The 13,428-nt window shown below is 31.9% G+C and overlaps 1 protein-coding gene across 1 annotated transcript in view; it reads left to right on the forward strand.

Moving 5' to 3' along the window:
* Nucleotides 1–12,420, forward strand: part of LOC114335732 (delta(14)-sterol reductase LBR) — a 55,876-nt gene extending 43,456 nt beyond the window's left edge. The window contains exon 6 of the mRNA XM_028286021.2: nt 398–12,420. Within this exon, the coding sequence (XP_028141822.1) occupies nt 398–675 (278 nt within the window). The 3' untranslated portion in view covers nt 676–12,420. The remainder of the gene's footprint in view (nt 1–397) is intronic.
* Nucleotides 12,421–13,428: the final 1,008 nt, after the last annotated feature.

The raw sequence follows: 13,428 nt of genomic DNA on the forward strand, positions 1-13,428 counted from the left end.
CTATGACGGGTACTAGAAATTCGAAATTGGTTGAATAGATTTATCTCTGGAAGGCGGAAGATAACTAAGCGTACCAGATTTCCTTTTTTCTAAATACTAGAAGCGTTCTAGAGGTATTTAAAAAAACTAATTACAAGACGCCGTCTTCAAAGAGCTCTAGCTCCCTTAGGAAGCATTTCGGACTAGTTGAATTGGTTTAAATTCTCTTAAAATTATCTGAGGAATCTCCGCTCATCGTTTGAGAGTTTCTAGACACCCTATATATTGCCGAGCCATCTGCTGCATTTAATGTTGTCATAAATGGATGGAATTTTAGAGATATATGTACTTTTTCTGTACCAACTCTGTGCAAAGAGATTTTACACATAAAAAATATATTACAATTTTTATTTTCCAGGTTTGGAAACAATTCCGACTTCACAAGGAAAGAAAATATTAGCTTCTGGTTTATGGGGACGTATCAGACATCCAAACTACGTCGGAGATATCATCATACATCTGGCTTGGGTACCTTTTGTCTTATGTACATTGCCACTTGTTACAATTGCGTTGACAATCCTAATTCTGTTACACCGATCAATACGAGATAACTCACATTGCAAACAGAAATACGGAGCAGCATGGGACAGGTACCGCAACAGAGTTAGATATGCGTTGTTGCCAAAGGTATATTAACAGAAATATGGTTTTTTGCTGTTGTCATTATTTTTATGAGTTATGAAAAGGTAATTATAAAACTTACAATTTCTGTAGCGAGGTTGGAATTATTATAAATAATAAATGTGTTTTGTTTAGTGTGTTTGTGAGTTTAGAAGAATAATAAAAAAATCTAAGAGTGATTCATGAGGGTACAAAAATGGCAAGTTAATATTTTTATATGAACAAAATTTCGGATATTGTGAATGTTTTAATACATTCAACGAAATGAAGCTAATGCGAATTTGAATACAAAATTTTAATTTTTCGACTCGGTTGCCATAACCTTCATTTTAAGAGGATCTAAGAATGCCGTGAACTGTAATTATTTGGATTGTTATATAATCTATACGGATTGTTACTGAAAATGTTCAGTTTCATTTATGACATTTTTAGATCCATCAATCATAAAAGTTATATTGTTTGTGTAATAGATTGATTTTAGGTATACGTAACTTGTGTATTATTATAATGACAATAGTATTTTGCAGTAAATTTGGTATGTTACATATCTATCGAGCTCAGATCTTATTTTATATTTATTCTGTGCAAACATGTAAATATTGAAATAATGATCATTGGTGTAGCTCTATATTTAGTTAAAAGAAAATTCAAATTATTTACTATATCATGTGTGGTCATGATAATATATACTTGGTTATTACAGCCTCGAATGAGCCAAAATATTGGTGTTTGAGAGTGTTGCCATCAATTATTAAGGGTCAGATAATAGAATAAGTGATGGAGTTTAAATACGCAGACATCACGCTACCTTTACAGCTTTTTGTTAATTATTATTTTAATCGTATTATTTTAATTATTTATTATTATTAATAAATTAATATTTTTTATTATTAATAAAATCCTACGGGCTTTTAATTGTTATTTAAAGTCTATTTTTTTGATATTTTTAATTTTGCACTGCTTTATATTTGATAATAAATTAATAACATGCCGCACAAAATCCTAGGACAACATGAAGCAGCATTCTTCGTTGGATATTCACTTGATTTCTATCTAAAAATAAGTCAAAAGATGAACTAACCTTACATATCCTTACATAACTACAGAGTTATCTCATAACTTGAGGTTTAACGTCGCGTTATAAAGTGACAGTTGATATATCAGATAACTCAAGAACTGTCAAGAAATAACGCAAGTAGTTAAGTTAAGTATGATACATCACACCAATTCGAGGATTATAACATAACTACAGGATAACTTTACGTTAACGATAACTTCGGTAATCCATCACACGGCTGAATAACAAAAAAATAACATGAGAAAGGCGAAAAGGATCTTAGATAATAATAAACGGCGAAACAATTTTTAGGCAATAAAAAGAAACTAAACTGATCTTAAAATTAATTACACTACGAATTGCATACTAAGAAGTTCCCCTAAATATTATAAAACCTATTGAAAACATCTACCAAAACAACAAATGGAAGATAGTCTGCAAAGACTAGTCCAAACATTTAATTACACAGATTTAACATAATAACAAAAGAATTTAATATGACAATCCCATCTCAGGAAACTAAAGCAATAGCAGAGGCGTGCGGTCCATGGAAGCGGGGGGAGCACCGCTTCCCTATACTTCGATATAAGAAAATATATTATTAATTAATATTTAATTATCAACAAATTTCCCCTAATCTAATTAATCTATTATGTAGGCAATAGGATCGAAAATATAAAAAATTTATCGCATAAACGAACTCAAATAATAATATACACACAATTTAACGCATCCTATACCAAGAGTCCGTGCCTGTACGGAAGCTCTTTTTAAAATCAGCGCAGTTGATCCATTCAAATGTTGGCCATTCGTGGTCAGGATTTAATGACCGCACTGACAAGTCATCTTGAGTTCGCGCGAATTTTCCTACGCTGGAAGCGCTAACTCTCGTCGCCTTACGGTCAGCTTTTACTTATAAGTCAGTCGAAATTCGTAGGTTTACGAGGCGATGTTTTTTTAAATTGTAAATTTTGTGCTGTCGTTTATCTTTTTCTGCAATGGAAGGAGCGAGTGGACCGTCCTGTGGATTTATGAATAATATAGAAAACTGTGTTTGTATTTGTATTGTGTGTAGTTTATTAAAAAAAGGATTTTCAAGTCGAAGTTATCAAGAGAAAGTGGACATTATTAAGTCTGGTAGGTCAAAGGAGCCCATTAATTTGGAGACAAAAGTGGAAAAATCGGCAAAGAAATTTACCAGACATTTCCATGTGGGTTTTTATGAAAAATATGAATGGTTAACTGGCTGCAAAATTGTATCAAAATTATTTTGTTGGCCCTGTATTCTTTTTAATACAAGCGAAAAAACACATTGGAACTCGGTCGGCATTACAGATTTAAATAATTTTCACAAAAGTGTAAAGCGACATGTAAATAGTAAGTGCCATTTAAATGCTACAATTAAAGAAAAAACATTCGGGGCATATCGCATTGAACATAGTTTGGACAATCATTTAAAAATAAGCCACAGACTTCACAATGAAAGCGTTAAGAAAAATAGGGATGTGTTAAAACGGTTGATTGATGTAACTTGTTTCTTGGGAGAACATGAATTAAGTTTCAGAGGTCATAATGAAACAAGTGAATCGGCCAATCGAGGAAATTATATAGACCTTGTAAATTTTTTGGCAAAATATGATGAAACCCTAAAAAATAATTTTATTAATTCCACAGTTTTCCAAGGTACCTCAAACAGAATCCAAAATGACTTAATTAAATGTACTGCTGACGTTGTAATGGATCATATTAAAAATTAGATAAAAAAAGCTCCATTTGTTTCAATTGCACTTGATGAAACAACATATGTAACCAATTTTTGTCAGTTATCCATTGTTGTGCGATATGTGGTTGATGGTATTCCTCAAGAGAGATTTTTAGAATTCGTGAACTGGCGATCGGACTGCAGAGGCTATGTTTCAAATTGTGTGTGGTACTATTTCTAAGCTAGAATGTAATTCCAAGCTTGTTGCTCAGAGCTATGATGGCGCTGCAGTAATGGCTGGTCAGTTAGCAGGTCTTCAAGCTAAAGTAAAGGAACAGTTTAAACATGCAATTTTTGTTCACTGTTTAGCACACAGACTTAATTTGGTTTTATCTCGAGGCATGGACAATATTAAAGACGTTAAAGTTTTCTTTTCGACGCTAAGTGGCTTGGCATCATATTTTTCAAAATCATCAAAAAGAACGCATGCTTTGGATATACACGTTCAGAAAAGGTTTCCAAAAGTTGGTCGGTGTTTCGGTGTTTCAATACCGTGATTCATTGATAGACTTTTTTCAAGACGTTTGGGATAATAAAGAAAAAAGGGATGCTGAGACTGTTACTGCTGCTAAGGGGTACTTACATTGGCTTAAAGAAAATTTCGATTTCAATTTTTTGCTAAATGTTTTTGTAGAGATTTTTCCTTTTACTGATATTTTATTTGACATTTTACAGACGAAGTCAAATGACATTGGATTTTGTATAAGACAAATAGATGAGTTTCGAAATACACTAATCAAAAAACGAGAGCAGTTCAAAAATATTTGGGAGAAAACTGTAACTATGGGGTTAGAACCTGAAAGTAAAAGAATAAAGATTGCTAATGTCGGCGATAGAGACTCCTATCGACGATTATACATCGAAATTTTTGACAATATCATACAACAAATGAATTCTCGATTTCAAAATTTTAACGAATTAAAATTTGTAGAATTATGTAATTTTAATATATCCAATTATAACTCATCAAAATTTCCCACAGAGGCATTTAATTCCCTACGATTAAATTATGGAAATTTTTTTGATGTCCCAGCTTTGAACTCTCAGTTAAGTGTCGTTTATGAAACAAGTGACATTAGTGAAAAAGAAATTCCCAGGAACCTGTTAAATTTTTTAAACACTACTGGTTTAAATAAGTCCCTGTGTGAAGTGGTCAAATTGTGTGAATTAGTACTAAGTACTAACTATCCCAGCCACAAGTGCATCAGTTGAACGCAGTTTTTCAGTGTTAAAACGCATTAAAAGTTTTACACGAAATTCAACCAGCGAAGACAGACTTTCCAAGTTAGCCCTATTATCCATTGAAAAAGAATGCATTAAACAATTGTCAGAAAATCCAAAATTTTACGACGATGTTATAGACAAATTTGCACTGGTTGATAGGAGAATAGACCTCAAATATAAATAAGTGTTAAAAGGTGCGTGTTGTGGAAATGCCTCGGAATATAATAACAATTTTAAATGGAACTCTTCTTTTTAAGTTTAAAGAAACTAAGCCCGGAGTCGAGGTCCGAGCAAGCAATACAGATCGATAAGTCACTAGAAATAGCGGGAATAGAGCGCCTCACGCTGGACTGCATTGATCGGGGTAGGATTTCGTGTGTGAGTCCTTGTACCCAGGACTCCCACATGATAAGCACTTTGCTGATAGAGAGCCCCTATAGCGCATCAGAGTGCTATCGGGGGGGAAGTGGATGGTCTGGAGCATTGGGCCGGGATGGAGTGACGGCCGCTTCTAGGAGTAAATCCTCCTCTCCCCAATGAATTGTATCACCCGAATGTCTTTCTCAAGGGGCGTGCAAGTCTCTCAGTCTGGGTTAAACACTATTGCTTGCTTGCTTGCTTCGTTTTACAGGTAATTTTTTATAGTTTTTGTTTTTAATCCATATAAGTTAACAAGTAGTATAATATTAGGTATATATCTACTATTTACCTATTACGTAGGTACATATTTATCACATAGTATATATTTTGATCTCGACCTCCGTAAGAAAATAATTTTTTACTCTTACTGAATCGCTTCCCCTTCCGAAAATGTCACCGCACGCCACTGAGCAATAGTAATCAGTAAAGAACGAATAAGATGTACAATCGAAATTGATGGCATCAGTATTGAACAAGTAATGAAATTAAAATACATTGGAATACTGTCCAGTGTAAGACCAATGACATATGTATCATAATCAAGGCTCGACACAGCCACAGCACCACTGGAAATGGCAGAGATGAGATTACTAAGAAGAATTATGGAAAATACTCATGAGAGATCAAAAGAAGAGTAAAGCCATTTGAAGAAAATGTAACGTAAAGTGCATAAACGAATGGGTACTAAATAGAAAAAAAAAATCAAGTAACCACAAGCAGAATGGGGGAGACCCGTGTGGTCAATGTAGCAAGAGATAAATCACCAATCGACAGAAGTTTCGGCTGACCGGGCGAAAGATATAGTGACACCCTTCCATAGAGGTATCAATCCGCCAATGAACAACCAGAATTGCTTATAGAGAAGAAGAATATCAAAAGAAATAAATAATTAATCGTTCGTGTTTTATACACATTAAAAAATTGTAGAATCCATGAAATATTTGTGTTTGTGTTTTGTTTAATGGCGCTGAAACTAAGCCAATTAGCCAGAATCCATGAAATAATAATAAAAATGTATGTACTTTTTAAAACCTTTATTTCTTTATAATTATTGAAGCGTACAACATAATACAGTCGAACCCGCTTATTAGAATACCGGATATTGAAATATACCGGTTTAAGGAATAGACATTTGAGGTCCCGAAACTTTTGCTTGGCACGAAGGCTATTCAAATAAGCGGGTTCGACATTATAAGGATATGGCAACGCTGCCAAATAAAAATATTTTGTTCTGTGGAGGTTGATTTGAGTCTATGTATTGAGGTTATGTTTGCTAAGGGGTATACTTAAGTTTATTTATACCTCTTGGTAAACAATGAATTGAGAAAAAAGGAAATACTGTCATACAATGTATGTGTACTCCTCAAAAAAAATACTTGATAGATGATAATTTGAATTTTCTATAATATATACGTATATAATAGTTTTATTGAATTTATTTTTCACATGATTTAACATTTAAAGATGATATATGTACATTTGAACTTGTAAATGTTTTGTATGACGTGATTATTAAAATCTAATCTATTTAATTCAACCTTTATAAAACAAAATTCGTGTTGATACAGGGATTTTAATAGATTTGAGTCTTTTTTACTGTGTATTGTTTGAACGATTAAATTGATTAGAAATAAAATCACTAGAGTTGTTTGTATTGGAAAGGAGCATTTTGAGTACAATTCTTTCATCTTTTTATGTCCGTCTTTTTTGGTCCTAATGTCGACCAAAAAATTTTCCCTTATTCGTAGAACACTTTGAGAGGATTGATTGTGAAGTATATTTATGTTCTCTATAGAGTTAATTATATAGTTTTATTAGTACAATCTAAAAGATATTTACTTTAAATTTATAAAATAGTATATATATTTTGTGTAATATTTACACATTTAAAAATATGTATTTTGTTGGTACTGAATTTAAAGAATCTGCATTGTCATCACAAGGCTTGCTTGTAACAAATCTTGAAAAATTGAATTTTTAAATTTAATATTGTATGAGTAGTTCAATAGCAAAAATAGTTATTGTTCGCCCGCTATAACTTTTGCCATGCGTTACGATTTATTTTCAAACAAATTAAGTCAAAATATAAAGTGAAACGAACGTCGATGTGTATATACATTTTGTATACTGTATACTATATACTACACACATCGGCGTACGTTTCACTTTATGTTTTGACTTAATTTGTTTGAAAATGAATCGTGACGCATGGGAAAAGTTATAGCGGACGAACAATATTCCTTTATAAGTGGCACATAATATTAATGCGATATTTTTACATAAAGTAAAAAATTATTGATAAATGTCAATTTCTAAAAATATTCCTCCAAAATATTGTAGAGATCTGGAAGTAAATTATTTAATGTAGAGGTCAAGATTATGATACATTAGATAGCTGGAAAAATGACTTATGAGTAAATAAGATTCGGTTTTAGTTTAGAACAAGGGTAGGCGGTTTACGGATATGAAATTTATATCAATGAATTCTGTTTCACTTACTGATGATTGTACAATAGTTTTTTATTGGGGGCAATCGTTATTTTTCATGTAATTGCCATGTAAAATATGTCTTATTTTTAAAAGCCTCCGCCATTATATACCATGAAACAACAAGAAATGACAATTGTTTCACAAGCTCAAGAAGGGAAATCCTAACAGTGTTGCCATAGTTATATAAAATATGCTTTCTTATGAAAATTAGAATCTTTCAATTTTTAAATATTTTATATTTTGCTTATTCTTACCCATTTTTAACAGAAAATGATTGCTTTGTTACAAGGGTCAGATTAGTTCTGGTTAGGTTAGAAGTGCAATAAAATTGTCACAAAAGGCAAAAAAGCATCCGAAAAGTGTGGTCTTTAATCTATCGACAAGAAAGGACATTTTTGGAAACGAGTAAACTACCGACAGATGAAATAATTATGTTGGTAGCAACTTTATTACGTTATTTAAAGCCATGAATTTTGCTTTGGACTTTGGATTGCATCCATCTGTATCTGTTTAATGTAAGTAATTTTTATTAAATTTTTAGATCTTTTAAAGGTTAAAACTGGCAACACTGACAAATGTAACGAAAATTTGAATAAGTGCTATTGTTTAGCCTATTCGTTTAACAAAAACTCAAAATTTAATCTTTGCATTAGTTAATATTGTGTGCTACTTTTAAATGCAATTTTTGAAATACCATTATCAAAGAAATCATCATGACATTTTAGATTTTATAATTATTTGGAACCGTTGGTATCAAATCGAAATGTAAACAAATTTTGACGTTTTTGTTTTTTACACAAATAAGTTGGATTTTTCCAGTTTATAAAAATATTTTTTAGACCTTTTTTTATATTACATTCTAAAATTTTTGGAAAACTTGATGTACTGTCCCTTTTTATATTTATGCCTGTTACTACCACTTTCGCATTTTTTATTTATTTTATATTACCATTATTATGATTCACTAATTACATCTGTTTTAAAACATGTGTTAAGCAACATTAAAATGGGAGCTTAGATATAAACGTGCAAAGGTTTATACATATTACATTTATTAAGACTAGATAAGGTTCTCAAAACAGCTAAGGACAGGAATTCATCACATTGTTCAAAGCAGGAAGATATTCGTCATGAGTTAGAGGTTATTTAGTACATGTAATGTAATAATAGGAAATTGTTGTATTCAAAACTTGAATTTAACCTTTTAATAGACAAGATTGTAAAAATGATTGGATTAAGTGGCTTTTTTCCATATGCTCTCTTAAGACGGTCTTGTCTTTTATAGTGTTAATTAAAATAGATTAACCAAGGCCAGAATCAAAACAAAAAAAAAATAGATTAGTAACAAAACTTTTTTTAAATTTTCAATTTTAATAAAAATTCTCAAAACTTAATAGAAGTATCAGATATCAGAAATAAATTAATTTAGTATTACGATAAATATTCAGAATTAATGTTAATAATTAATGATTGAGGAGTCAGGGGGAAAAACAATCATAGTCCACTTTTGGTCGAAATTGAGATGACGAAGTTTTCTGGTGATAAATACATACTACTTTCGGATGGTACGGAGTAAAAGGGGAAACATTTACAGTCCTTTTATTACAAATGTTAAATGCAACGGTGTACTGGGGAAGAACCATCATAGTCGAAACATTAAATTTCGATTTCCATGAAAACTGTTTTTGTGGACTCAGATTGTTTTTCCCCCTGACTTCTCAATTATCGTATAATTCTTGTAATGGCGAATATTGATTAATCTTCATTGCTTTTCTTCTTTCATTGTCACTTCTGTTTCTTCGATATGTTTCTTGTCAGTGTAGTAAATGTATTATTTCCTATTTCTTTGGTTTTAGTCTTTTATCACAAGTCGTGTCAGTGCATCTGTACTCATGGTTATATACAGTTGTCCTGTCGGATCTTTGCACATGAAATTATTCAAGAATTACTTTTTATACTAAACTTACGTGCATAGAAATCGGCCCACCTAAAAATTTGGTCATTTTTGAACTCTCGTGTTTCCTAAACCTGTTGGCCGATTTAAGTGATTTTTTTTTACTATGTTATAGCCTTATTATCCAACAATATCGCTGTAATAATATTATTGCTAACCATGTAAGTGTTATTTTATACCAAGTGTAACAATGATAGTGTGTTTTTTCCTCAAAGTTCGGAACACCCTGTGGAATATTCTAGCGTATATAAAATATTGAAATTAGAACTCTACTGTAGCCTTAGGCTTTCTTAACATTTTTTTTTTATTCATTCGCTTATGTTGGATAATAAAAAAGTTAGATATTTTAACAACTAGTAACGTTCTTCATCAATACAGGGTGTTTCAAAATAAGTGCGACAAACTTTAGGGGAAATTCTGCATGAAAAATAATGACCGTTTCATTTATAAACATATGTCCGTAAATGCTTCGTTTTCGAGATACGGGATGTTGATTTTTTTTACAAACTGACGATTTATTTACTGCTCTAAAACCGGTTAGATATGCAAATGAAATTTGGTGGGTTTTAAGAGGTAGTTATTGCGCATATTTGACATACAATTAAGAATTTTATATTCACCATTGGCGTGCATACGGGTCATATTACCCGTATGCACGCCAATGGTGAATATACAATTCTTAACTGTATGCCAAAAAATGCGCAATAATTACGTATTAAAACCTACCCAATTTTATTTGTATATCTCGTCCGGTTTTAGAGCAATAAATAAATCGTCAGATTGTACGAACAAATTCAACATCCCGTATTTCTGAAACGAAGCATTTGCGAACATATGATTATAAACCTAACGGTCATTATTTTTTCATGCAGAATTACCCCTTAAAGTTTGTCGCACTTATTTAGAAACACCCTGTATTGATGAAGAACGTTGCTAGTTGTTAAAATACCTAACTTTTTTATTATTCAACATAAGCGAATGAATCAAAAAGCAAAATGTTAAGAAAGCCTAGGCTACAGTTGAGTTCTAATTTCAATATTTTATAGACGCTAGAATATTCCACAGGGTGTTCCGAACTTTGAGGAAAAAACACACTATCATTTTTACACCCGGTATAAAATAACACTTACATGGTTAGCAATAATATTATTACAGCGATATTGTTGGATAATAAGGCTATAACATAGTAAAAAAATCACTTAAATCGGCCAACAGGTTTAGGAAACACGAGAGTTCAAAAATGACCAAATTTTTAGGTGGACCGATTTCTATGCACGTAAGTTTTAGATCTTTTTTTTTACTAATAGAAACCAGTATCGCAAAATTAAACCGCCTGTCCATAGAAACCACAATAAGTTAAACAAGGATAAGCGATACGGCATGTCTTGATACATTATTTACTAATAATTTTGACGTTTATCATTTTCAGTGACATTAGCGCATTTGTTGTGTTCAGAAATGGTTTTTCATTTATTTTATATTACATAGTAATAGTCGGTATGATGTTTAAGCTGTTTAATGTTGAGTCCATCAATCTCCCCAATAGTGAAAGAAAATCAAACACTTCAATAAAATAACTTTATAAAATACGTCCACCGGGATAATAGCCATTTCCTAATACATAATTCTTCTTCGTTCTCTCTTTGTTGACTTTACATTGACAGTTCATGTCAACGTATGTTTCACTTAATGTTTTGATTTAACTTGTTTGCAAATGAATTATTATGTTTGTGCAAAGCTCCAAAGAAAATTGGAATATCTCAGACATATTACACATGTAGAGAGATACATATAACTTGCTTCAATTGATTATGCAGGAAAAGATTCAAGAAAAAAAAAGCATAGATAGACGCAGAATATCGTGGCGGCGCAACCTGAGAGAGTGGTACGGATGTACATCAAAGGAACTTTTCAGAGCAGCCATCTCTAAAGTCAGCATAGCTATGATGATTGCCGACCTTTGTCGCGGAGGTGGCACTTGAAGAAGAAAGATCGAACGGAACAACTGTATTTACTTTATTCATGTATCTCGAGGTCTTCCACATCTCTATTACTGCTGCTCATTCTATCTCCCATGACAACTGTTTTCTTTTTTCTTTATTCATCCATCCGTTGTTAATTCCGAATTCGTTTTATACGTATGGATCTCTCCAAACTAAAAATCTATTGTAGTAACTATAAATCTTAGCTCATAGATTTTCTCCAATTATAAATTAAAAATAGGTGTTTAGATTTGAATGAGCCTTATATAATATCGCAATTTTAACCAAGCCATTTTGAAACTAAGTACAAATTGGTCAAAATCCATATCGTCTCTCTATTTTAAAAGCTTTGTGTACAAAGTTTTTAATATCTGTAATAATTATTTGCATCATTTTTTGATCTCAAAAAGAAAGTTTGTGCAATCGATTTGTACAGATATAATGCGCCAAAACAAAATGTTATAAATAAAAAAAAATATAAAGAGAAATATTTTCGTATTGTTCTTAAAACAACTGTACAGATGTAATAAATATATAGTAAATTTTACTAATTTTAGTTAAGGTTAGTAGATGACATACAGGGCGATTAGTAAGTATATGACTGGATCAAGAGTTCAAAAACTAACTCTATATGTTTAAATGTATGAAGAGCATTGATTTTTTTACGTTTAAAACTTCCATTGGGTTACATGTCTATGTGTAATTGTGAGACACAAACAAGGTTTTATTAAAGACATAGTTTTATTATTTACTATATTATAGAAATTACTTTAAAAAGTTAAAACGTTAAAAAATCAAGACCTCTAATTGATTAGTATTATAGGAGGCCCAAAGTTAATTGTAAGTTTCTACAATAAAATTTTTGATTAAACATCTTTTTATTTATTTTAAACCTTTCATAAAAAGATTGAATATAATACGGGAGGTAGCACTAGATTTGAACAAATTTTTCGTTTCAGACTACCCTTTTTTCCTTTCATCTACCAGAACAACACAATAAAAGTAGAAGATGAACTAACGGGATCAATTGAAGCTGGCAATGGGGTAAGACAGGAAGGTTCCCTGAGTCACTTTATTCATCATCATCACCAAGCGCTATACAACCCTGGGTGGGTTGTCGTTTGAGGTTTAATCACGTACCTGTTCCCAAATTTCTATTTAAAATTCGTTTAAAAACCGATCCATATTGCAACTGTGGAGAAATAGGAGACGCAGAGCATCAAATATTAAATTGCTCTCTAATACAAGCTCAAGTGAAAATCTTCTTCTTTTTATATAGACATTACTCTGTCTGTTTTTCAATGTGCCTCCAGTAAGTTGTCATTCGTGGTCTTCCCACTGATCGTCTTCCTATTGGAGAACCGTCTCTCGCCGTCCTTACTACCCTATTTGTTGTCATTCGGCTTATGTGGTCGTTCCATTCTACTCTTCTGCTTTTCACCCAGTTATTAATGTTGTCCACCTTGCATCTCCTTCGTATATCTGCACTTCTAGCTCTATCCCACATCGTCTTACCATCGATTTTTCGCAATGTTTTCATCTCTGCTGTTTCTAGGATTCTTTTTGTCCTTTCTGTATCAGGTGTTTCTGCCGCGTATGTCATTATTGGTCTGATTACTGTTTTGTAAATTCTGCCTTTCACTTCTTTTCCGATGTTTTTATTTCTCCATATTGTTTCATTCAGGCAACCTGCGGTTCTGTTTGCTTTATTCACCTGATCTTCCACTTCTGTTTCGAGCTTTCCGTAGCTGCATAGTGTGATGCCTAGATATTTAAACTCACATGACTTGTTCTATTATTTGACCCTCCAGCTCTAATTTACACCTTATTAGATCTGCTGTTATAACCATGCATTTAGTCTTTTTTGGGAAAATTAACA

Source organism: Diabrotica virgifera, chromosome 6 (assembly GCF_917563875.1).
Source record: "Diabrotica virgifera virgifera chromosome 6, PGI_DIABVI_V3a".
NCBI classification, from domain to species: Eukaryota; Metazoa; Arthropoda; class Insecta; order Coleoptera; family Chrysomelidae; genus Diabrotica; species Diabrotica virgifera.